At 41.0% G+C, this 26,376-nt stretch overlaps 1 protein-coding gene across 10 annotated transcripts in view; it reads left to right on the top strand.

The window, feature by feature from the left end:
- Nucleotides 1-26,376, top strand: part of rasal2 (RAS protein activator like 2) — a 138,256-nt gene that overhangs the window by 70,386 nt on the left and 41,494 nt on the right. For 4 of the 10 annotated variants that reach the window (XM_041802636.1, XM_041802632.1, XM_041802634.1 and 1 more), the window contains exon 4: nt 20,128-20,237. In XM_041802636.1, coding sequence (XP_041658570.1) covers nt 20,128-20,237 — 110 coding nt within the window. Of the gene's footprint in view, nt 1-561; nt 657-12,552; nt 12,590-20,127; nt 20,238-26,376 lie in introns of those variants that run through there. The other 6 variants (XM_041802635.1, XM_041802633.1, XM_041802641.1 and 3 more) reach the window with 5 other exon arrangements.

Here is a 26,376-nt window from a genome sequence, read left to right as displayed (position 1 = left end):
CGATTAAAAGTTAAACGTTTATCACTGAAACCTGGAGAGAAGTTAGGGGGTTGACCTCTCCTGGGACGTCCCAGAAGTCTGGGTGATTTTACCACCAAGGAGGACCGACCGCAGCTGCAGAGTTTTTTACACTGATGGTCAAAGATGCTGAATTTAGTTCAGTTTAATTCTCAAAGCTGGTGTGCTGACTGCTGATTGGCTGGCAGTTTGATCAGCCTTTATAATGGCGCTACAGCGTGAGCACAGCAGGACTTTATTTATAGAAACATTCTGCTTCTTTCCTTCTTTTTTGTAGTTTTCAGTTTTGTTCTCAATAAATATGAAATTAGATAAAAAAGACAATTTATTTTTCAACTTCAATGAAAGATTTTGTTTCATATTTAATTTTTTTTCATGATGTAAAATTAAACATTAAAGGTAGAAAATCTTGTCCATAGCTTCCTCCTAAATTACCTTGGTGACATAAACTGGTTAAATATTAACTAGATCTCTCTTCTATTGGCTCAGTGTGACCTTTATTCTGAAAGTCCGGAGCGGAAGTGGTTTTGTTAGCATGTAGTCCGTTGACCTAGTGAAGCCGTTCTGGGTCTGAATGGAGTAAAGTCTCGGAGGACCGGTCTAGACCTGGTCTAGATGAGCTCTCATGGACCTCTTCGGTGAGTCTTTCTCTCTCTGGTCTCTTTCAGGTGAAATAATCAGACTCCAGGTGTTCTTACCTGCAGCCTCGCGCGCTCTCAGCTCGGCTTTTTAAAGCAGGTGTTGTTGGTGAAACTCGCGTGAAGTTGAGAGAAGTCTCCGCCCGCTCCAACCTGCAGCCCCGACATCAGAAACGAACCGAGATTCAGGAGTTCTTAACGGAAAACACCGAAAATATGAGCCGAGCTCAGCCGAACTCACGGCCACCGTAGGCCGATCGAATCGATCAGTCATCGATTAAAGCGATCAGAAACTCTGCTGTAGGCTGTAGCGGAGTAGAGATGAGGACATTTGGTTTAAAGAGAAGCTCTTTTTAACTGTTTAATTTTATATTTCACTGTTCAGTGTAAAAATAAATACGGTTTAAAACTGTTTATTAAAAAACCGGAAATATCAGTGAAAAACAATCAGTTGAAGTTGAAAAATGTTCCGCTTTATACTTTTATTACTGTGATTTTTTATTATGATTTAAAGTAAAAGCAGGAAGTCACAGTTAAAGCCCATTGTAGGAGATTTAATTGTATTTTATTGTGTCTAAAATGTAGTTTTCTTTCTGATTATTTCTACGTTTATCTGTTATTGTCTGGTTTGTTTAAAGAGTGATAATGTGAATATTAAAGTTAAAGTGACTCTGATAGTCCAGACCTCTGTCCTCATCAGAACTACCAGCTTTAAAACAGTAAATTATTATGAATGACTGCAGCTCAGTTAACCGCTGCTTCATTACTGAGTGTGTGAGCACACACATTTTCAGTTATCAGACTGAATTAATGCAGCAGGAAAATCCCTGCAGAGTGGGCGGGGCTGCTGGTGTTTAAATCAGTGGTTCTCAACTGGTGGGTGGGGACCCAAAAGTGGGACGTGGAGCCCTTTTCGGTGGTCACAAATCAGGCTGAACGATTTGGAAAAATAAACAATTGCAGTTTTTTCCTCCAATATTGTGATTTGATTTGTGATTATTTCTAAAGTTCCTCATCTTCTGTTACTTTGAACAAACACAAGCAATAAACATGCTGTACTATAACCAACATAATACTAGATTAAACAAGGGATAAAATACTAATACTAATAATAATAATGAGGTCTTGTGCTGATTTTGACTCTGTTGCTAATCAGATATGAATTTTTGTATTGAAGGGAGTGTTAATTTTTATACCATTCTCATATTAAATAAAAAATGAACAAAAATGAGGAAAATAGTTTTTTTAGACTATTCTAAATAAATGTGTCACTTGTATGATTGAATATCATGTAATGTATTACATCTACGCTGCAAAAAAAGGTGTAAACTGTTTTTTTTTTTTTTGGCACAAATTTCAGGTTAAAGAAAAATTTCATCTTCTGTGCTTTAAATTTATAGAAATTCTTTAAGGGAGCGTTCACACCAGAGCTGTTTGGTCAGCTTTAACTGAACTCTGGTCCCGGATGGTCCGGTTCGTTTCGAGTGGTGTGAACGCTCACACGAACTGAACTTGCGGACCAAGCAAGCGGACTCTGGACCGCTTGGAACAGGGGTCTCGGTCCGCTCCCTAACGAACCCTGGTGCGTTTCTTTGGAGGTGTGAACGCAGAGCAGACCAACTTGTGAACCAAAGGCAGGATGAGGCATAAACCGTAATGATATGTGGATTTATATGTGATTTATGCGCTCAAATACATGTCGGTACCTCCCTCGGCGTCTGGGTATCCATGGCAACGTGTCGTAGTCCGTGCTGATTTATTCGTCTCGTGTAAAGGACGACACGCTGGGCAGCTCACCGCCTTACTGGCTGCTCATAATGCCGAAATGCAAGAGCAGAAACCACAAGACAGCGTAAATTCTGTGTTTTTCATTGTCTATGTGGAAGAAAAGACCGGCAGAAGGAGTTTTGTCTTCTTCTACGCCTTCTTTTCTTCTTTGTCGCCATTTGTGGCGACAGCACCCCTAGCGGGCAGAGGTTGTAGGTGTTCAGATGCTTTGTTCCGCTGGACCAAAGAGAGCAGTGTGAATGCGAACCAAACCAAAGGAAAGAGCAACAATGTTAACATTTCTGTTCCAAAACGGACCGAGTCCCCGGACTATCAGGTGTGAACACCACCTAAAACATGCTGGTTTCCTCTGTGTGTGGTTCTGCCTGAATTACAAACTGGGAATTTTTTATTTAAAAAATCTGATTGGTTGAAAAGTATCAAATATTTGTATGGTGGGTCCTGAGTGTCATCCAGCTGAGAACCAGGGGTTTAGATCATCAGCTGGTGAGATTCTCTGTCAAGGTTATAATAGTTTTGGATTTTTCATTAGTTTCTATTTTATTTTGTTTTCTCTTTCTGTGTTTGATTTTATTATTTTTGACTTCTGGTTTGTTAGTTTAGTTATGTTTCTACTTTGCAAAAATGCTTCGTTTTAGTTGAGTTTTTATGAGTTTTAGGTTTTTTGATAGATGTTGGGGCTGAGTGAGCGTCATACATTTTTAGAAACAGATTAAAACAGGCTTCTCTTTTCTTTTCATTTTACTTAATGATGATGTTTGTATACAACTCCAGACATAAAACTACCGCTGTGTGAAGTCTTAACCAATCAGATCAGGCCATATGAGGCCCCGTACACACGGAAAGGAACTCAGGAGAATATGTAAAAGTTTTTTTTGTCGTATCGGCGTTTCATCCACATGGAAACAGAGTTTTGGGTGACTGTAAACGGTACTTTTTGAAACCGGGTCCCAGAGTGCATAACTCCGTAAACGACTACTATTTCATCTCCGTGTGGACGGCCAACTGCATCTTTATTGGAGCGATTACGTCACATATAACGTCGCTCTCTTAAGGCGCCTGCACGGTCTGTCCAAAACAATAACGGCGCATGCTCCGTAATCTTCTTCTCTCTTTTCGTGCATTTCCGGGGCAGCGTTACAGCGCCACATACAGGCTCGGCACATGCACTACATTGTTTTCAGTCATCTTCAGTGATTCTGTGTTTACGCAGATATTTTCTGAAACGTTACCGTCTTTATGGAAAACTTTTTCAAAACGAAACAGCAATGTATCGTTTTCATGTCTGTGTGCACGGGTCCCTACTCTCCCCAGACTCTGGTGTCGGTGCCGGTCAGTCTGGTTGTGTCAAAGACTAAAACTAAGAATATTTTGTCTCCTTTTGTATTTTATTTTAGTTAGTTTTGTAAGCGCAATATACAGTTTTAGTTGTTTTTTGGGGGGGTTAAGCTTATTTTTATCTAGTGTCAGTGAACTAAAATGGTTTTTGAATTGTAGCTGTTATATTCTCCAGTCTGTCGTATATTCTGTCACATCCATTAAACTCTGCATTGGTAGAGAACACCGGATGAATCCTGAGGGATGGCAGACATTAAGGGGCGTCTGAGTCTGATACGCAGTTGCTGTATAAAAAAAAAGACAATTGAATGTTTTGCAGATTGTAAAATCTCTAAAGCAGAATTAAACTGATATTTTCCTGCTCATTTCACGGTAAAGAAACATGGAACCTTGCGTAGTTTGAAATCTCAGTATTAATTTGTGATTTAGTTTCTGTTTTGATCCGTTATAAAGTTTAAAATTAAGTATGTTGTTTTTTTCCCTCGGTGGATGTGTGTAGGTAGATCCAGCCCTCTCTGTTAGCCTCATTCTGGATCTTTAGTCTGCAAAGGTTGGTGACCACTGGTCTAGTTCTCTGGGTCCAAACCAGGAGACCAGGTCCCCCTAGTTGGAGCAACAATAATCTGGAGGTTGGGACTTGCAGCTCTGTCTTCTCTGAGGTTGTTAGAATTAGATTTTCACGTAACAACCAAAGTTATGCCGACATACTGAGGTAAAGAGTCTGTTGGAAAGCACCATGCCAGGGCCTGATGGGGAGGTGGTCCCGGCATGATTGAAGGGATATTTTAGGATTTTTAAGTTGAGTCATATGAGGTAGTAGTGGCATTGGCCTCCAGTGATTTTAGTGAGCATTGCTCCTTTAAGAAGGACTGTGGTTGTACTGGTCAGGAAGCTAGGCTATACATCGTAACAGATGGGTACGGTTTCTGCGGTTTCACTGAATTTAGAGAGTTTTTGGTAAAAACGGCCACAAAACTATGTCAACTCAAACATAAACATTATCACAGGTGTTTGAAAGTTTTACTTTGGCTGCTGGTTTGGTACTCCTGCATGGCTCCTGGTCACCTCCCTCTGGAGGTCCTCCAGACAACCAGAAGGAGACCTCAGGTAGACCTAGAGCTCACTGGAGGGATTATATATCTGGTTTGGTCTGAGACCTCCTCTGGATCTCCCTGATGGAGGATTATATATCTGGTTTGGTCCAGGACCTCCTGTGGATCTCCCTGATGAAGGATTATATATCTGGTTTGGTCTGGATCCCTCTGATGGAGGATTATATATCTGGTTTGGTCCAGGACCTCCTCTGGACCTCCCTGATGGAGGATTATATATCTGGTTTGGTCTAGATCCCTCTGATGGAGGATTATATATCTGGTTTGGTCCAGGACCTCCTCTAGACCTCCCTGAAGGAGGACTATATATCTGGTTTGGTCCAGGACCTCCTCTAGACCTCCCTGATAGAGGATTATATATCTGGTTTGGTCTGGACCTCCCTGATAGAGGATTATATACCTGGTTTGGTCCAGGACCTCCTCTAGACCTCCCTGAATGAGGACTATATACCTGGTTTGGTCTGGACCTTCCTGATAGAGGATTTTATACCTGGTTTGGTCCAGGACCTCCTCTAGACCTCCCTGAAGGAGGACTATATATCTGGTTTGGTCTGGATCCCTCTTTTGGAGGAGGTAAACGTCACTGAGGAGATGAATATCTGGGATGTTTATCCTGCTGCTACTGTGACCTGGACCTGAACCTGGACCTGGACCTGGACCTGGACCTGGGTAAGAGCAGGACAAAGATTGGATAGATAACTCAGGACCTTGTGATGTCACTGCACACTTCCTGACATTAGGCTCCTCCCTCTAAGTCAGTGATGTCATGTTTGATCCCAGACGCTGACCTCGTCCCTGCAGACTGTCTCAGTATAGTCCAGGTCACCCAAACAGGCCCCACAGAGCGTGTGGAGTGTTTCTGGGCCCCGTGGTCACCCGTGCGGCGGCGGCGTCTCTGTGGATGTGGATCACATCATTCCGGCTGCGTGCACTCGGCTGCTCCTCCTCATTAACGGATGCTGCGGCGGTTAGCTCCAGCTGTCCCCAGTTCAGATATAATTAGATCATTGTGTCCCAAATTTACTTAAGATCACTCTGCTTCTGTCTGAGGATGCTCGCCGTCAGAGGTGGGCGTGGTTACAGGGTTTCTCCGCTCATATCAGTGATGGTACAGCTGACTGATGGAGGTTCAGAGGCTCAGCTCCTCCTCAGGCTCTCTCTCTGTGAAGAAGTGAGCATGTAGGTTTGATTTCTGTCTGTCCCAACCAGAGCGCCGTCCTTGTAGAGACACGTCAGACTGATTCTGTCTGGATGACAAACTGATCCAGGATCAGATCCAGGAGGCTCCAATTCTCACTGAACAGACAGAACCAGTCTATACATTTCTATGAAGGAGTTTTATGATTCTTCAGCTCCTCTCAGAGAGAACAGACCCTGTAACGTCTTATGCTCCATGCATTATTTATGTCTTTCTGTCAGCTAAATCATAATTCCAAAAACTGGCCTCAGTATGAGTTTAAAAATCTTTGCTACATGTTTAGAGCGTTGTTTTTCACATGCAGTGGCTTAAGAACCAATCGAAGTAAAGGCTCTGAATATCAGCCTGTAGAGTCCATGGATCTTAGCATATCAGTCTGTATGTAACAGACTTGGTCCTACCAGGACCTGAACCTGAGATTCTTTGGCTCCCAACCCAAATCCTTACAGGCTGAGCCATCTGTAAGACTTCCACCTTAGTGACATGTCGAGGTACCAGGACGCTGTGTATGGGTATGTAGCTCCCTCTAAAGCCGGGGTGTGATTCTGGATGAAGGTCTGAATGAGGGTCTGACAGGGTCCACATTTAACTGTCAGCCTCATTTTTAGCCAGTTATAAATTATGGGGAAAAAATTAGCACTGATAAATGATTTTGAGATTTAAACAGTCAAGATGATAAGTTATGAGGCTCAAAATCTGAGATAAAAAGTCAAACTTATTAGTTCAAAAGGTCAAAAACACAAAATTAGATGTTAAAATAATGATTTTAACCCCTTGAACCCTAAGGTCCCCCAGTTGGGGAACTTAGGCATTGGCAAACAGTGTGAAATAATGCACTAATCATGAAAGAACATAGTGATCAAATTAAACAGCAGAACCTGGGCTACATTCCTATATAACCCTTTTTTACATGCCCCAAACACAACTCAAATAACAACTAAATGAATTAGGACATATCAAACTCCGTACAGCTCGGCTGTGTTAACCCACTCGCCATATTTCTGGCTCTACAGCTACGACGCTTCATGCAGAACACACGATCTTCACCTTAAAACGAAATGTGTTTTACATTTCTGCTGTGTGCCATCTTCATTTACTCCCCAGTATTACATCAGTATTACATATACTCATATTAACACATCTCAAAGGGTTCCCTTTACAAAGACACCAGGATTATTCAAGTAGACCTTGTGGTTGCAGAGACATACCCATTTTATTATGGGTACGCAATTTTCGAGCAAAAGATAAATAGAGAAAAACAGACTCCGGGTTCAAAGGGTTAAAAGGCAAATATATAAAAAAAGAAAGTCACAGTCATGTTTTTAAGGCAAAAATACAACTCAAAATTTAAAACTGTGGACCTAAAAGGAAAAAATATGAGATAAAAGCCAAAATAATACATTGAAAAGGTCAAAGTATGAGATAAAAGGTCAAAATTATTAGCTCAAAAGGTCAAAACATGAAATTAAATGTTAGAATAGTGCTTTCAAAAGGCAAATATATATAAAAAAGAAAGTCACAATCGTGTTTTTAAGGCAAAAAATGACTTTAAATTTAAAATGGTGCACCTAAAAGGTCAAAATATGAAGTAATGGTCAAAATAATAAATTGGAAATGTCAAAATATGAAATAAAAACTGAAAACTATAAATGTAAAAAGTCAAAATATGAGCTAAAAAGTGAAAATGATAAATATAAAAGGTCAAAATATGAAATAAAAAGTAATAAAAAGTGAAAATTATAAATGTAAAAGGTCATAATATGAGATAAAAAGTCAAAATAATGGATTGAAGTCATAATTGTGCAATGAAAGTTTTAGAATATGAAATGAAAAACACAACTATATTATTTTCCAACATTTCTTTTTATCTAATTATTTTGACTTGGTTTTTTTTTTACATTTTTATGACTTCATTTGAAATCATCAAGGTGAAGTTAACATTCTTATACTGGAGGAAGTCTGCAGACTTCATGTTTTAGGGCCAGTTATAATAAGAATAGGATATGATCTTGGTGGTCAGGTGTAACTGCACTACGGGCCAGATTTGGCCCCCGAGCCTTGAGTTTGACACCCCTGCTGTAAAGAGTCTGGAGTGCACGAAACAGGAAGTTTAAAAGTTTTAAAGTCTGCTACAGAAAACATGGTTGTCCAAATCTGTTTCATATTAAACTTTCTATAAATACCAGGACCACTCTTTGTGTTTAGATCTCTGAATATGAAACAAAGATCCACTCAGGATCCAGAGATCAGGATTAGATCCACTCAGGATCCAGAGATCAGGATTAGATCCACTCAGGATCCAGAGATCAGGATAAGATCCACTCAGGATCCAGAGATCAGGATTAGATCCACTCAGGATCCAGAGATCAGGATAAGGTGTTTTCGACTTTAAGTCTTATAACAGTTAAACGCCTGGTCCTGCCGTCCTCCAGCCTCCGTGGTCAAACATCCAGAGAATGGACGGCCTCATAATGAAGCAGTTGTGTTTACAGACGCCTCCTCTCATCTCTCCACATTCCTCCTGCTCATTAATATTCATCAGATCCTCTGTGCCCTCTAGAGGAGGAGAAGGCTGATCTGGTTTAGTCTGAGTGTTTACATGGAGAGGATTCTACGTCTTATTCTGTCACTGAGGCTCTTTAAACTCTGGTTTGAACTTTCTGCAGAGTTGTGTTAAAGTTCAGAGTTTAAACCTGAAAGAGGTCAGACATTTTAAAGCTAGCTCAGGTACTATCATCGTCCTTCTCTCCCTGAAACAAACCTGTGATACCTACTCCACACCTGTATGTGATGCTGCTGTCTGAGGCTGGTAGTGCCCTCCATGCTGGTGGTCATGTGACCGACAGCTGTGACCCCGAGTGTTCATGCTGCTGTTAGGACAGCGTGGGAGGAAACAGCTGATTTTGTGTCTGTTGCTGCTGTTAGGATGCTGATGTATAAACCTTCGTCCTTTAAAATCCTCTTCCTCCCTCCTCTCCTCTAACAGCCTAACCCCTCAGCCTCTGACGGCGTTACAGTTTCACTCCAGGACTGTAAACACCTCGCGGTGCCTTCAGGTGCTGGTTGAACTCATAACCCCGTCTGTGTGTTGGAGCTGCACCCAGACGCGTCGACACAAAGGCCTCATTCACACGGATTATCTCTGCTGCGTTTTTGCTTTCAGGTGTGTCCGCTCATGAATGAAACCTCGACATGTTTCCGCCGTTTCACATTCCTGCCGCCGCCGCCGCCGCCGACCAATGACATCACAGCGTCACTGTCGTGCAGACGGCGGTGATGTCACGCTGATTTCATGTAGATAAAGAGGTTTATGATTAGCCTGGAGCACTGTGGAGCGTGTCAACAATCAATCCATCAAACTTTATTTACACATCAGCTCTGAACGAAGCGAGAGACGAAAGGAGACTGACAGGAACCGACAGGAAACAAAGCATGTAGTTTAACAGACCGGCCAATAACAAAATAGTACATTAGTCAATGATGTTTGTAGAGCTGTGAATATGAGTGCAGGATGCTGAAGTAAATTTATATTTCTGTTTCTCTACTATAACTCTGTTTTAATTCATTATTTGAAGCTCAAAGTGTCAGTAATGCTCTTCATCATCTTTAGTCCTCTACCTCTGCTCCAGTAATCCTGACTGGGGTTCTGGACTACAGACAGGATTCCTCTTAGTGTGGCCTACCCATAGAGACTGAGGTGATGTCTGTATGTGGAAGCGTTCAGGAGTAGCAACCCCAATCGTAGATATATAGCCATGGTTACCATGGTTACCAAGGATCCTTTTTGGAGTCTCCTGACTTTACCTGTTAAAACAGGTGATAAATCCTCATTTTCTGTTCTGTTGTTCTCATCTTTGAACCTGAGCTAGCCAAGGCTTCATGCTTTGGTCCAGGTGAGTCCAGGTGAGTCCAGGTAGTCGTCTAAACCCCCGCCCCCCCGTCCGGGTTGTCAGTTATAGTCTCTTTTACAGCTCAGCTTTAAAAATCGTTGTTATTCATCAACTTCTCCGTGGGAAGTCAAAACATTGTTATCTCATCCAGTGAGTATTTTAGTGAATCATCAGTGCGTCCTAAAAACATGAAAACATGCTGACATCACACCTGGTTCTCAGGTAGACACATGCAAACAGGGCACACAGTGACCCAGTCTGTCTGTGGACCAAAGACCAAACCTCAGAAGTAAAAGATCCCCACCTACACGTGGACTCAACCACTGACGTGTCCCTGCTGGTGTTTAAATCCTGCTGGTTTCCAGTCTGACGGCGTCCCGGTTTGTGAAGGTCACCACAGAGTCTGTCAGAGGAGACGCCGCTGGATCCATGAAAATATCGATTAAAGCGAGTGGTGACAGAAGCTCCACTGATCAATAACTGCTTAACGAGGGAGGAGGAAGAGGAGGAAGAGGAGGAGGAGGAGGAGGAGGAGGAAGATGAAGAAAAGGAAGAGCAGGTTTATTCAGAAGTAGGAGATCAGGAGGAGGAGGGGGATGGAGATGGACAAGATCCATTGTCTGGGTTTATCAGGGTCCATTGTCTGGGTTTATCAGGGACCATTCTCTGGGTTTATCAGGGTCCATTCTCTGGGTTTATCAGGGACCATTCTCTGGGTTTATCAGGGTCCATTCTCTGGGTTTATCAGGGTCCATTCTCTGGGTTTATCAGGGTCCATTCTCTGGGTTTATCAGGGTCCATTCTCTGGGTTTATCAGGGTCCATTGTCTGGGTTTATCAGGGTCCATTGTCTGGGTTTATCAGGGTCCATTCTCTGGGTTTATCAGGGTCCATTCTCTGGGTTTATCAGGGTCCATTCTCTGGGTTTATCAGGGTCCATTCTCTGGGTTTATCAGGGTCCATTGTCTGGGTTTATCAGGGTCCATTGTCTGGGTTTATCAGGGTCCATTCTCTGGGTTTATCAGGGTCCATTCTCTGGGTTTATCAGGGTCCATTCTCTGGGTTTATCAGGGTCCATTCTCTGGGTTTATCAGGGTCCATTCTCTGCGTTTATCAGGGGCCATTCTCTGGGTTTATCAGGGTCCATTCTCTGGGTTTATCAGGGTGCATTCTCTGGGTTTATCAGGGCCCTTCTCTGGGTTTATCAGGGTCCATTCTCTGGGTTTATCAGGGTCCATTGTCTGGGTTTATCAGGGTCCATTCTCTGCGTTTATCAGGGGCCATTCTCTGGGTTTATCAGGGTCCATTCTCTGGGTTTATCAGGGTGCATTCTCTGGGTTTATCAGGGTCCATTCTTTGGGTTTATCAGGGTCCATTCTCTGGGTTTATCAGGGTCCATTCTCTGGGTTTATCAGGGCCCTTCTCTGGGTTTATCAGGGTCCATTCTCTGGGTTTATCAGGGTCCATTCTCTGGGTTTATCAGGGTCCATTCTCTGGGTTTATCAGGGTCCATTCTCTGGGTTTATCAGGGTCCATTGTCTGGGTTTATCAGGGTCCATTGTCTGGGTTTATCAGGGTCCATTCTTTGGGTTTATCAGGGTCCATTCTCTGGGTTTATCAGGGTCCATTGTCTGGGTTTATCAGGGTCCATTGTCTGGGTTTATCAGGGTCCATTCTCTGGGTTTATCAGGGTCCATTGTCTGGGTTTATCAGGGTCCATTGTCTGGGTTTATCAGGGTCCATTCTTTGGGTTTATCAGGGTCCATTCTCTGGGTTTATCAGGGTCCATTGTCTGGGTTTATCAGGGTCCATTTTCTGGGTTTTTAGGGGCCTAGATGGGCAGGTCTGCCAGTACCACAGAGATATGGACCTTAATCGTGGCAGTCTTGAATCTGGATCCAGAACAGAGCGTGTGAATAACTGCAGCATGTTTCTGATGTAAATGTTTGAAGTGACTTTTTAAAAATGAACAGCATCTCTGTTACAGCAGGGAAATGATTAGTTTGTGGGTTCTCCATCCTTCCCCCTCTCTCACGGTTAATCGCTGAAGCCCCCAGAGTTGTGTCCCACATCAGCTGGCTGAAGAGAAACTTATTTGGTAATTATCCTCGGAGCGCAGAGATAAATGTAGCTGCCAAAGAGGAGGAGGAGAAAGAGGAGAGGAAGACGAGGGAGGGAGGCAGAGGGTGAGCTGCTGCAGAGAGAGAGAGAGGAGAGAAGACGACAGGAGGACGGAGAGAAAGCAGAACAGTGCAGTTAGAGGGATTGATTGAATAAATGCGGTAAAAGTCGGCGCTCGGAGGGAGAGAGAGGTTTAGAGTTACTGAGAGAGAGAGGAGATGGGAGAGGAGGGACTCTGAGCAGCAGCAGCAGCAGGAGGAGGGGGAGGAGGAGGAGGATGCGGTGCTGAGGAAGGAGAGGCCGGTCAGGGAGGAGGAGGAGGAGGAGGAGGAGGAGGAGGACGCCAAAGTGGAGGATGTTCACGGGACGAAGACGAATGTTCACAGCTTAACCTTATTGGCTGACAGGTGTTGGCTGCTTGGGCCAATCGGGTCTGACCGTGTGCGTGTTTCCTCTCCTCAGATGATGGGGAACAGCTGCGATCGAGGTACCGTCTCCTCTCTCTCTGTCTCTGTGTCGTCCTGCGGCATGCCGCCTCAACTTTTGTCTGGCAGCCAAAAGAGAAGAAGAGCGATGATGACGTCCTGCACATTTGGGAGCATCATCGCTCCTCTTCCTTCGCTCCCTCTGGGGGGGAGGGGATGGGGGGGTGCGTGCATGAAAGTTTGTCCCGTGCAGCGCTGATTTGTGCATGCAGCCAGCTCCCTGCAGCTGGAACTCGATCCAGCACTTTGGGACGCCGATAACTGCTGACTGCTGCTGCTGCATGCTGCGTTCACTGTCCTACCAACTCTGGGCTGTTGTGCTGTTGCAGTAGGTGTGTTTATGTGCTCATACCATTTCAGCTCCACGCTGCAGGACACATGTCTGTGATGTTGAACCTCTGTGGGATTGATCTGGGAGCTGTTGATCATGTGCTCATGATCCTGCTCCTGTTGTCAGTGTTAGCAGCCACTATTGGATTTTAACAGATCAATTATCAGTGATTTACCAGCTGATAAACTCCAGCACAAACACTTTAGTGAACGCAGCCCTACAGCATGAAGAAGCAGTAAATACACATTTAATCACAGGGTAACAGCTGACTGGAGTTTTACATGTTAACCCTTAGAGCTCAGCTATTCTTTCACCATCATGTCTCATCTGGAGTTTTTTCTTAAAAAGCTTGTAAAACATCAACCCTGTGGAGCACAGTCAAGCTCTATATGTCATTTTTTTCAGGACAACCTGGGCTTTAAGAATATATCTACTACAGTAATGTCACAACATTTCTGAAAAAGTTATAGGACTCTAAAGACAAAAGAGAAAACAAATCAGAATTTTAAAGTCAAAGATTTTTATTGATAACACACAGTAAACAACAGTGTCAAAGCATTTTCTTTGCACAGACCTGTTCTTCATCGCTTGAGGACAAAACAGTGAAAAAATAAACATTCTGTGACTAATGGTTTTCAAAATATCTACAAATATACAAAAAAGGCCATGCACTTTTTCGCAGTTAGAATCATTTGTGCCGTTCCTTTAAGCAGTAGAGGACAGCCCCTCCCACAATGCATTGCATGTAAACATTGCCCTCAACAAATATGGCGCCACCCACCGAAGAAACCCAACATACATGATTGAAAATGGATTAAAAATGGACAAAAAGACGCTTATTATCAGATCTAACACCGTGGATTTAATCTTTAAAGACCCTGAAAAGTCACAGAAGTTCTGGGCTCACTAGAACGGCATCCTTAAGGGTTACGGAGACATCGAGGGTAGCAAACGAACAGCCAAATAGCCCGCTTTCATAAGAAGAAAAGAGTTAGTGTCTATGATGTATGGTTCAAAAGTTAACATTTTTCTAAACTTTGTCACCTCTTGTTGTATACGACACCTCTGTCCTCAGAGACCCAAGTTCAGCCGGCCAAGTTCCGGGCTCTCTAGAAAATGTTCTGTAAGAGCTACCAATGCATGAAAGACTTATTTAGAAAGGCACAACACAGAGCTTTCACAGGAAAAAACAAGTTAGAGTCTACGACTTACGCTTCTAAAATTACCAAGCAGTTTACAAAGGGGTCAGCTCTGCAGCCTGAGACGGCCTGCTACAAACAGGATTCATAGATCTGACCACATCTAAATGTTCTTCATTGTTTTTAAAGTAAATATTCTGAGAGCTGTAGGAGTGTTTGAAATCCTTACGATGTCTGAATAGTAACTAACCCCTCAGACTGACTGTATTTCAGCTGAAAAACTGATTTTTCTGAGTTTAATACTCCTGTTGGTCCAGATCTAAACATTTGAGTAGAACGTGTTTGAAAACCTACATTATTAGAAATATGCACAATGACTGCCCTCTACAGGATGAAACCAGCTACTGCAGCTGCTGTTTTCTATTGGCTGCACATGACCTGGTGTCAACTTTCATCACCACAGAGGTCAAAGGTTACTGCCCACTTTACCCAGCAAGAGCCCTGGATGACGGTGATATTATAAAAGATGCTCAGCTGTTTCAGCGCTGCAGGATGGGAATGTTCTAGACCAGTGATACTCAACCTGTGGCTCTAGAGCCACACGTGGCTCATTTGTGAGGATTTGTGGCTCTTTTACATCTTAATTCCATTTTTACTGCTTTAAGCCCATTTTTGACAATTTTAACCAGCTTTTTGTCATTTTTTGCCTTATTTGCCACTTTCTGCCCATCTAAGCTGCCTTTTGGAATTAAAAGCAACTAATTTCCCATTTGCCACTCTTTCCTGCTTTCTGCTTCTTGCCTTTTTCTGATTTTTGCCCATTTTAGTCACTGTTCGCTTTTTTTTTCTCCATGTTTTTTTGCTATTTTTAGACCTTTTTCCCACCTGTAACCCATTTTTTGCCACTTTCTTCCCTTTTTTTGTCACTTTTTCCCCCAGTACTTGCTGCTTTAAGCCCATTTTTGCCAGTTTTGTTTTGTCACTTTTGTCCCTTTTTTGATACTTTTATCCTGCTTTTTGCAATTTTTTGCCTTTTTTTTGCCACTTTTTGCCCAATAAATCAGCCTTTTGCAATTAAAAGCAGCTAATTTCCCATTTGCCACTCTTTTATGCTTTTTGCTTTTTTCTGAGTTTTGCTCATTTTAGTCACTTAGTCACATTTTGCTCCACATTTTTGCCACTTTTAACTCATTAGTTGGTCACTTCCCACCCATTTTTTGCCACTTTTCTCCCAGTGTTTGCTGCTTTTTGACCATTTTTGCCACATTTAACTTATTTAACACTGAGAGGGGGTCTCCAGATGCCTTGAAAAACTAGGAATATTTTTTAAATTACACATTTGCCACTTTACAAAAATTCTGCCAAATGTAACCTGTTTTCATCACTTTGTCCAATAATTTTTGCCAATTTGACACATTTTTGCCTCTTAAAACCCATTTTTTTTTATTTTAAACCCTTTCAACCACTTTTTTGTTCGGCCTGATTTGGCCACTTCTAAACCAGTTCCCTCTATAAACCACTCTCTTCTGCTTTTTACACCAGTTTATGCCTGTTGTTACGACATTTTATTATTCTTTAGACCATTTCTGCACATTTCTGCCTATTTTCTGCCTCTGTTAACCCATTTTGGCCACTTTCAAAATCCCGTTTCACTATCTTCCACAAATTTTTGCCATTTTCAACCAATTTTAATTCATTTTTTTAAAGTATAAAGGATTCACATTTTTAAGAAAGCTTTTAACTACAGCACTAAAGAATAAAATATGTACTTTATTTGATAGGAGTTGCTATTTTTCAGGTTAAATATAAAATAAGGATATCACAGCTTAACTTAACAATAGACCATGATTTTGTTGACCTCCAGGGGTCCCCAGTTTGGCTGGGCCCCTGAAAGCTCTCCCCTTTCTCCCCCCTTGTCTCCACATTACTGTTCTAGAACATTCATGGCTGTGTTCAACCACCTTCAGGTACAACAGGGGTCCTGGTCTCTGCTGCAGAGCAGTGATCATCAACTGGAGGCCCTGGGACCACATCAGGCCCCTCATGGCTTCCTATCCGGCCTCCAGATGATTATTAAATTCCCAGGTTTTGAGATGGCAAAATAATGCATGCTATAAACTCTTCTCATGAGGTTTAAATAAAACCTTCAGCCGAGTGACCTATCAAACAAGAAGCACACTCGTAGTTCTGTGGTTTGGCATCCTACAAACATGCTTAGTTTTGTTATCTTTATTAAAATTTCAGTTTTTAGCATCGGTTTTCACATGAGGCTCTTTGAGAGTGCAGTCTCCTCTGAGAATCTTCACAGACCTGTTTCCCACATGTGTTTTTGGCCAATCACGACGCAGCATATCAGCATCAAACTCAGGGATAGTCATCAGGAGGGCTCCAGAGATATGAGCTAAAATTTCTCAAAGGCCCCCTAGTGGCTGGCTGCAGTATAGGTGACAGAGACTGATCTCACTGTTAAAGGCTTAAAGTTCCTTTAATCTTTGAAGGAAATATTGCTGTTATTAGAGGCAGTTAAGTAGACAGAAACTCTGATTTTATTCCAGTTGACTTTCTGGCCCCAAAAGCATCAGTCAAGAAAAATCTGGCCCTTGTGAAAATGGGCTTGATGACCAATGCCTGGCTCACAATCTCTGATCCAGATCATCCCAAAGGTGCTGGATGGGGTTGAGGTCAGGACTCTGAACTCATCAAACCAGGTCTCTAGAGTCCTTCTTTGTGCTCTGGGCCACAGTCAGGTTTAGGGCTGGGCAATTATTGAAAATGAGATTGAATCACAGCGTGGCCAACTGCAGTTTTCAAATCACAAAAGGTGAAATATTCCTTTAACCTGCCGTTTGTGTCAGAATGCCAGTTTAAAACTTTCATGCAGCAGAGATGTTATGCAACATATCATGCATTCATTCAGGTTTTATTTTAAAGAACAGTCTACAGAAAATGCTACTTTCTTCATTGTTCCACTTTTTTCTTGTTGTTAAATATGAGAATGACAAAAATGATCACTCCCTTTAATACAACAATTCATAGCCAGTTTGCAATACGAGTCAAATTTACAGATATTTTTCAAACTTTTCAGACCTTGTTTGATCTGATGCTGTGTTGATTTTAACATAAAATCATTTATTGCTTGTGTTTGTTGGAAATTACATAAGATGAGGAACTTAAGGAATGATCGCATTTCAAATCACAATCACAATAAGTTTATTTTCCCAAATCATTCAGCTCTAGTCATGCTGGAATAGAAAGGGCCTTCCCCAAACTGTTGCCACACAGTTGGAAGCATAGCATTGGAGATAAGGGGTCTAGTCCAGACCCTGAAAACCAGCCCCAGACCATGATCCCTCCTCCACCAAACTTCACAGTCAGACAGGTAACATTCTCCCAGCATCCTCCAAACCCAGACTCACCATCTACAGTTTCTAACTGCTCCACAGTCCAGTGTCGGTGCGCCTCACTCCACTCCATCTGACGCTTGGCGTTGGATTTGGTGATGTGAGGCTAGCATGCAGCTGTTACCATGGAAACCCATTCATGAAGCTCCTGCTGGAGTTTTATGCCCCGTTTACACGACAACGTTTTCGAGTGAAAACGCAAAAGTTTTGTAACGTTTTGGCTGTCCGTTTACACGGCAACGGCGTCTTGGTGCCTGAAAACTGAACTTTTCAGAAACGGGCTCCAGAGTGGAAGTTTTTCAAAATGCCCTCGTCTCCATGTAAACAGGATAACCAGCACTTTCTGAAAACAGGCACGTGCACTGCGGCTGCAGTAAACATCCATGCACGAGCAGGCTTGGGAAGCCCAAAACAAAGATGGCCGACACCAGTGTACTGTTGGTGCTCCTCACTCTTTTGAATTTAACTGTACTTCTCCAACAAAGCGTTGGTTTACCTCACCATCACTTGGATCAGCGGAGATGTATTTCGTGCCTGTGCCAGATTCTGACTCGACCCGTACGCCTTCGAAGGGCATATGGGTCGAGTCAAAATCTGGAGCAGGCATGAAAATCACACCGCCATCTACTGGCCTGGCATGTGTACTACATCGTCTTTGGTGTTTCCTGCAGTCTCGTGTGAACGGAGATTGTTTTGAATACGTTGCCGTCTGAACGTGGAACTTTATGGAAGAGAAAACAGAAAACAAAGCAAAACGTTGTCGTGTAAACGGGGCCTGTGTTTACATGAATGAAAGTGGAAGTTCAGAGCTCTTCAGCTGTGGAATCAGCAGAGACTTGTAGACTTTCACCCATGATCCTTAGCAGTCGTTGACCTGCTCTGTGATTCTACATGGCTGAGTTGCTGTTGTTCCTAAACTCTTCCACTTTCGAATAATATCCCTAAATATCCAGCAGGGATGAAATCATCTATCACAGAACCACGCTGGCAGTCTCTGAGCTCTTCAGAACCGTCTAGGACCTCAGATGTTTGAGGCTGCATGGATAGGTGAAGATTTTACACACCTGTGGGAACAGGTCTGATTAAAACACCTGAGTTAAATAATCAAGTTTATCCTCGCTGCAGCAACTCCAATCTGTCTAATAACATTAAATATAAGACACATTTATGATACTGATCCAAATAAACATCTTAGTTCCAGTTAGAAGAAGCAGAAAATACAGACAAAAGTGTCTGATAGAAGTAAAAAATCTGCCAAAGTTAGAAAATGTCCTCAGGTTTTCTGGGAGAGAACAATCTCATTAAAAAACCCATAACCAGTCAAATCTGCTTGCTGCATTTGTAGATATTTATACTCAGCATTTTTAGTGTTTTCATTATTTAGATTCCAAAATATAAAAAAGAGCCCAGTTTTAAAAGGACAGGAGGATTCAAACACAGAATGATCAGCAGTGAAGCAGCAGAATCTTAGAGGAAGAAACACACGGTAACCTGTCTCTTTGAGTTTAAGGAAATGGGTCATCTGTTCCTCTGTGACATGGATGTTTTAACCCCATCAGTAAATCCTGCGTGTATTTAGATGAATCGTTTAAATTAGCTTTATTAAAAATAGTAAATATCACCGACAGAGTCTCCCACGTCCCTGATTCATGTGCTGGCTCCTCGCCGGCTCTCAGGAGTCCCTCCATCTCTGCGTGTGATGCTGCTGTCAGAGGAAAGAAGTTATTTCCAGAGTCCAGCGTGCAGTCAGGAGCGTCCCTGCAGCAGGCGGACTCGTAGGTGGTTAAAGAGCTGGTTCAGGAGCCGCCGGGGCCCCCGGAGACTAACCGCTACACGCAGAGGCAGACATGCAGGCAGGCCGTGTTGTTAGCTGGAGAGGAAGGAAGATGGGCTAAAATTAGCTTTAAAATCGATGAAGCTGGACCAGAGCCAGCTGTGAGGACGCGGTCTTTAACTGCTCCCAGCTGAGACCACGAATGTCTCTAGACCGGACTCAGAACATCCAGAAGATTCTCTGGTTATTAGCTGTAATGAGCTCTTTTAAATCTGTGCTTCTGACTCTGCAGTGAGGTTCATTTACTCACAGATGTAAGGATTGTTCAGACGATCATCAGGGATTAACCTGGTTCAGCTGGCCTCTACCAGTCCTGGTGGTCCGTCATCAAAATGAGTCCCCCAACCTAAACATCTGCTTAAACCTGATCTAGTCTTAAAACTGATCCAGGTCTGTAGTTTCTGCAGAAACAGGACCTTCAGGAGGTTTGTGGGCATAACTTTTGGTCTAAACTACTTCCTGTTTAGAGAGCTTGAACAGGAAGTAGTGAAAGGCTGAGCTTTTAGACTGATCTGGTCCTGCTGGTCCCAAATAAGAGGGAGAAAGTAAAAAATGCTTTCTAAAAGCTCAGCCTCAGGAGGATATAACCTGATAAACTGTTGTGGTTTCACTCAGCTGCTGATTTGTTGATTGGATTCTCCAGGAAGTATCTGTCATCAAACATTAAACCTCCGCCATCTCCACCGCCATCGCCTCATCCTTCATCCACACCACTCGGTTTAAGAGCTCTGAGGCTGATGGAGATTCATGTGACCTTGGTGATAATGATGATGATGATGATGATAGGAGGAAGATGCTGTCTCTGCTGACCTAACTCTGTGTTTCTGTGTCTCAGCAGAAGTTTCTTCGGAGCGGTCTCCGAGGAGGAGGAGTATCTCTGGTCTGGGGAGTTCAGAGAAGACCGTCACTGTGGACAATCCCAACTCGTCTCCTTTTAAAGTGCCGGTGAGTCTCTACAGCTCAAAGCGGTCTCTCTGTGTCTGTTTGAGGGATTAAAGTGGTGTCTTAGAGGGCTCTTAGATTACTAACAGATAAAAACATCCACGCTACCCTGATGCAGTGAAGTTAAAATGTTTACTACAGGAGTCAAAACTCTCCAACCTGTCCTGGGACGTTTGAATGAAACATTCTTGGTCCTGATTAAATCAGAAACAGCTTTGTTTGATACTTCACTGTTACAGAAACATCGGCACAGAGGTCGCCTGTTTGATGTTTTCATGCCAAAAATCAACCATGTTTGAAACAAGTCAAAATTTGTCTAAAAGCGACCTGTTTCACTCTTTCGTTTCAAAAATCGACCATTTTTGAAACAAGTCAAAATGTATCCAAAAACAAGCTGTTTCACTCTTTTGTGCTAAAAATCGACCATTTTTGAAAAATGTCAAAATTTGTCTAAAAGCAACCTGTGTCACGTTTTTGGGCCAAAAATCGACCATTTTTGAAACAAGTCAAAATTTGACCAAAAACAACCACCGGTCGCGTCTTTCATTCTCTAAGGCCATCGCCGGTGAAGAGCAGATGGTATAGGTTCCACTTCTCCAGGTCTAGTCTTGACTCAGTTAGCCGGTAGGTTAAAGATCTGACTAGCATCCTGGAGCCATCTCACAGTACAAAGTTCAAATGGCGACGTTTTCAGGAGAAAGACAGGCTGTGGCGTACCGACATAAGGACAGCTGGTCGTTAGAGAGCGTTGGCCCACTGAACACAAAACAACCAGAGTGATAAAATGTTTTCTCCGTCTCAATCAGACCCAATCAATCAAGCTAAAGGAGTGGAAACATCCTAAACCTCTCCATATGTGGTAAACCTGTGATCCTGAGAGAATAAGCGCAGACTCATGGCGTTCATCACGCCTCTGTGACAGTAGAGGAGTCTGCAGGTATCCAGAGCTCTGCTGATTCTTTCTCTGTAAAAACATCAATCGTTGAGTCTTCATGTCTCCGCTATATTTAGCTGACAGAGAGAAGCAGCTAGTCTCTGCGGCTGACACACTTCATCTTCAGCTGTCCAGACGTGACTCCGTGTTTCTCTCTGAAGCCTCACAGTGGATCGGTAACGCCGTTCAAACGCCATCAACACACAAACACACTAAAACCATCTGCTGACATACGGCTGGAGGAGAGAGCGCGATGAAAGAAGACGTATAGAGAGGAAATAAAACAGACAGGAGCAGCTAAAGTGATTAAAAATAAATGCTGGGTGTTTGTGAACCCACAGGGATACTCTGACTATCTGAGAGAGGAGTCATGGAGAGGTCAGGAGGACTTAAAATATACAGGAGAAAGTTTACACCGGCTTTCTACAAGTCCTGGAAAAGACCAGACATTCTTCTACACCATCTTATGTTCAGGATAAGAGAGGAAATTCTGCTTCCAGGAGGCACTGCCTATATTTTCTTTCCAAATATTTATGGGTTTGAACTTTGTGGCATTAAGCTGGAAACAAACTAGTAAACTAAATTAGAAGAATAAAACATCCTGAAGTTCCTGGTCCTGCTGCCACATTTCCTGCTTGGTTGTGTACTGGAAACCATGGCATCAAAAACAAGCTGTTTAAATGGAGTTAGAGGAGATAAATATTGCTCGTCAGTTGATTATACTGCAGCTATTTATAAGAAAGAAAGAGATGAGACAGCAGAGGAGATGGAAATGACAGCAGCTAAAAAGGAGGATGTAAATATCAGTCTATATCAGCTGTAAATATCAGTCTATATCAGCTGTAAATATCAGTCTATATCAGCTGTAAATATCAGTCTATATCAGCTGTAAATATCAGTCTATATCAGCTGTAAATATCAGTCTATATCAGCTGTAAATATCAGTCTATATCAGCTGTAAATATCAGTCTATATCAGCTGTAAATATCAGTCTATATCAGCAGTAAATATCAGTCTATATCAGCTGTAAATATCAGTCTATATCAGCAGTAAATATCAGTCTATATCAGCTGTAAATATCAGTCTATATCAGCTGTAAATATCAGTCTATATCAGCTGTAAATATCAGTCTATATCAGCTGTAAATATCAGTCTATATCAGCTGTAAATATCAGTCTATATCAGCTGTTAATATCAGTCTATATCAGCTGTTAATATCAGTCTATGTCAGCTGTTAATATCAGTCTATATCAGCTGTTAATATCAGTCTATATCAGCTGTAAATATCAGTCTATATCAGCTGTAAATATCAGTCTATATCAGCTGTAAATATCAGTCTATATCAGCTGTAAATATCAGTCTATATCAGCAGTAAATATCAGTCTATATCAGCTGTAAATATCAGTCTATATCAGCTGTAAATATCAGTCTGTATCAGCTGTAAATATCAGTCTATATCAGCTGTAAATATCAGTCTATATCAGCTGTAAATATCAGTCTATATCAGCTGTAAATATCAGTCTATATCAGCTGTAAATATCAGTCTCTATCAGCAGTAAATATCAGTCAATACCAGCTGTAAATATCAGTCTATGTCAGCTGTAAATATCAGTCTATATCAGCTGTAAATATCAGTCTATATCAGCTGTAAATATCAGTCTATATCAGCTGTAAATATCAGTCTATATCAGCTGTAAATATCAGTCTATATCAGCTGTAAATATCAGTCTACATCAGCTGTAAATATCAGTCTATATCAGCTGTAAATATCAGTCTACATCAGCTGTAAATATCAGTCTACATCAGCTGTAAATATCAGTCTATATCAGCTGTAAATATCAGTCTATATCAGCTGTAAATATCAGTCTATATCAGCTGTAAATATCAGTCTATATCAGCTGTAAATATCAGTCTATATCAGCTGTAAATATCAGTCTATATCAGCAGTAAATATCAGTCTGTATCAGCTGTAAATATCAGTCTATATCAGCCGTAAATATCAGTCTATATCAGCTGTAAATATCAGTCTATATCAGCTGTAAATATCAGTCTATATCAGCTGTAAATATCAGTCTATATCAGCTGTAAATATCAGTCTGTATCAGATGTTAATATCAGTCTATATCAGCTGTAAATATCAGTCTATATCAGCTGTAAATATCAGTCTATATCAGCTGTAAATATCAGTCTATATCAGCTGTAAATATCAGTCTGTATCAGATGTTAATATCAGTCTATATCAGCTGTAAATATCAGTCTATATCAGCTGTAAATATCAGTCTATATAGGCTGTAAATATCAGTCTATATCAGCTGTAAATATCAGTCTATATCAGCTGTAAATATCAGTCTATATCAGCTGTAAATATCAGTCTATATCAGCTGTAAATATCAGTCTATATCAGCAGTAAATATCAGTCTATATCAGCTGTAAATATCAGTCTATATCAGCAGTAAATATCAGTCTGTATCAGCTGTAAATATCAGTCTATATCAGCTGTAAATATCAGTCTATATCAGCTGTAAATATCAGTCTATATCAGCTGTAAATATCAGTCTATATCAGCTGTAAATATCAGTCTATATCAGCTGTAAATATCAGTCTGTATCAGATGTTAATATCAGTCTATATCAGCTGTAAATATCAGTCTATATCAGCTGTAAATATCAGTCTATATAGGCTGTAAATATCAGTCTATATCAGCAGTAAATATCAGTCTATATCAGCAGTAAATATCAGTCTATATCAGCTGTAAATATCAGTCTATATCAGCTGTAAATATCAGTCTATATCAGCTGTAAATATCAGTCTATATCAGCAGTAAATATCAGTCTGTATCAGCTGTAAATATCAGTCTATATCAGCCGTAAATATCAGTTTATATCAGCCGTTAATATCAGTCTATATCAGTTGTAAATATCAGTCTGTATCAGCTGTTAATATCAGTCTATATCAGTTGTAAATATCAGTCTATATCAGCTGTAAATATCAGTCTGTATCAGCTGTAAATATCAGTCTGTATCAGCAGTAAATATCAGTCTATATCAGCTGTAAATATCAGTCTGTATCAGCTGTAAATATCAGTCTATATAAGCTGTAAATATCAGTCTATATCAGCGGTAAATATCAGTCTATATCAGCTGTAAATATCAGTCTATATCAGCAGTAAATATCAGTCTATATCAGCTGTAAATATCAGTCTATATCAGCTGTAAATATCAGTCTGTATCAGCTGTAAATATCAGTCTGTATCAGCCGTAAATATCAGTCTATATCAGCCGTTAATATCAGTCTATATCAGTCATAAATATCAGTCTGTATCAGCTGTTAATATCAGTCTATATCAGTTGTAAATATCAGTCTATATCAGCTGTAAATATCAGTCTGTATCAGCTGTAAATATCAGTCTGTATCAGCTGTAAATATCAGTCTATATCAGCTGTAAATATCAGTCTATATCAGCTGTAAATATCAGTCTATATCAGCTGTAAATATCAGTCTATATCAGCTGTAAATATCAGTCTATATCAGCTGTAAATATCAGTCTATATCAGCTGTAAATATCAGTCTGTATCAGCTGTAAATATCAGTCTGTATAGGATGTAAATATCAGTCTATATCAGATGTAAATATCAGTCTATATCAGCTGTAAATATCAGTCTGTATCAGCTGTAAATATCAGTTTCTATCAGCTGTAAATATCAGTCTCTATCAGCTGTAAATATCAGTCTGTATCAGCTGTAAATATCAGTCTGTATCAGCTGTTAATATCAGTCTATATCAGCTGTAAATATCAGTCTATATCAGCTGTAAATATCAGTCTGTATCAGCTGTAAATATCAGTCTGTATCAGCTGTAAATATCAGTCTCTATCAGCTGTAAATATCAGTCTGTATCAGCTGTAAATATCAGTCTGTATCAGCTGTTAATATCAGTCTGTATCAGCTGTAAATATCAGTCTGTATCAGCTGTAAATATCAGTCTGTATCAGCTGTAAATATCAGTCTGTATCAGCTGTAAATATCAGTCTATATCAGCTGTAAATATCAGTCTCTATCAGCTGTAAATATCAGTCTGTATCAGCTGTAAATATCAGTCTGTATCAGCTGTAAATATCAGTCTCTATCAGCAGTAAATATCAGTCTGTATCAGCTGTAAATATCAGTCTATATCAGCTGTAAATATCAGTCTATATCAGCTGTAAATATCAGTCTGTATCAGCTGTAAATATCAGTCTATATCAGCTGTAAATATCAGTCTGTATCAGCTGTTAATATCAGTCTATATCAGCTGTAAATATCAGTCTGTATCAGCTGTTAATATCAGTCTATATCAGCTGTAAATATCAGTCTATATCAGCTGTAAATATCAGTCTATATCAGCTGTAAGGACTCAGAATGGTGCGTTCCTAATGAAATAGCAGCTTTTAAAAACACTCCCCTTCCTTCTTGTCTTTTTCCTGATTACTGTGTAGAATTGGACTTGTCTGGTTGTGCTGTGATGCTGTCGAGGTGTTCAGGTGTTCATCAGTAAACATCAGTAACTAATCAGATTGTTTGACTGAGAGGCGTTGCAGATATTTAGTCTGATCTTCATCTGTTTTTAAATCAGTAAACAGTATAAATGTCTAAAACATGCGGTCAGGTAGAAGAGAGGAGACATCAGACTCTCACATCAAACAAACATGCCTAGGCTCTGACGTTGTCATCTTTTCTACCTGAAATAAAACAGAAACTATAAAATCAGACTTCCTGTATGAATCAGCTTTAGTTCACAGACCCTGGTTTATTTAACACCACTGGGGTTAGTACAATATAGTCATGATACTGGAATTCACAAAAGCTCCAAGACAATAAAAACGACATGTAATCATGAGTTCTGGAGTTATTTGATTTAAATGATTGTTTCCACATTTTATAATTTCAGCCTTTTTTATTTAGAAAATTCAGTAAAAATATAAATTGACTTTTTATCTCACTCTTTCCTTTTTTTCTTAATATTATAATTTTTTTCTGCATGATTCTTACATTTTTTGTCATAAGTCCAACTTTTTAGCTTTATTTTCTCATAATAACACTCTTCCTGCAGACATTCGTAGCGCTCCATCTCTGGACATTTTCAAAAAAGGTCTCAAGCACCACCTGTTCACCACAGTCTACAGTCTTCACTAAACCACCCCTTACACTCATCCTACCCCTCACATAGTTT

The sequence above is a fragment of the Cheilinus undulatus genome, linkage group 13 (assembly GCF_018320785.1).
Source record: "Cheilinus undulatus linkage group 13, ASM1832078v1, whole genome shotgun sequence".
In the NCBI taxonomy this organism is placed as follows: domain Eukaryota; kingdom Metazoa; phylum Chordata; class Actinopteri; order Labriformes; family Labridae; genus Cheilinus; species Cheilinus undulatus.
The sequence above is the reverse complement of the archived record's forward strand: the minus strand, read 5'-3'. Positions and strand labels throughout refer to the sequence as shown.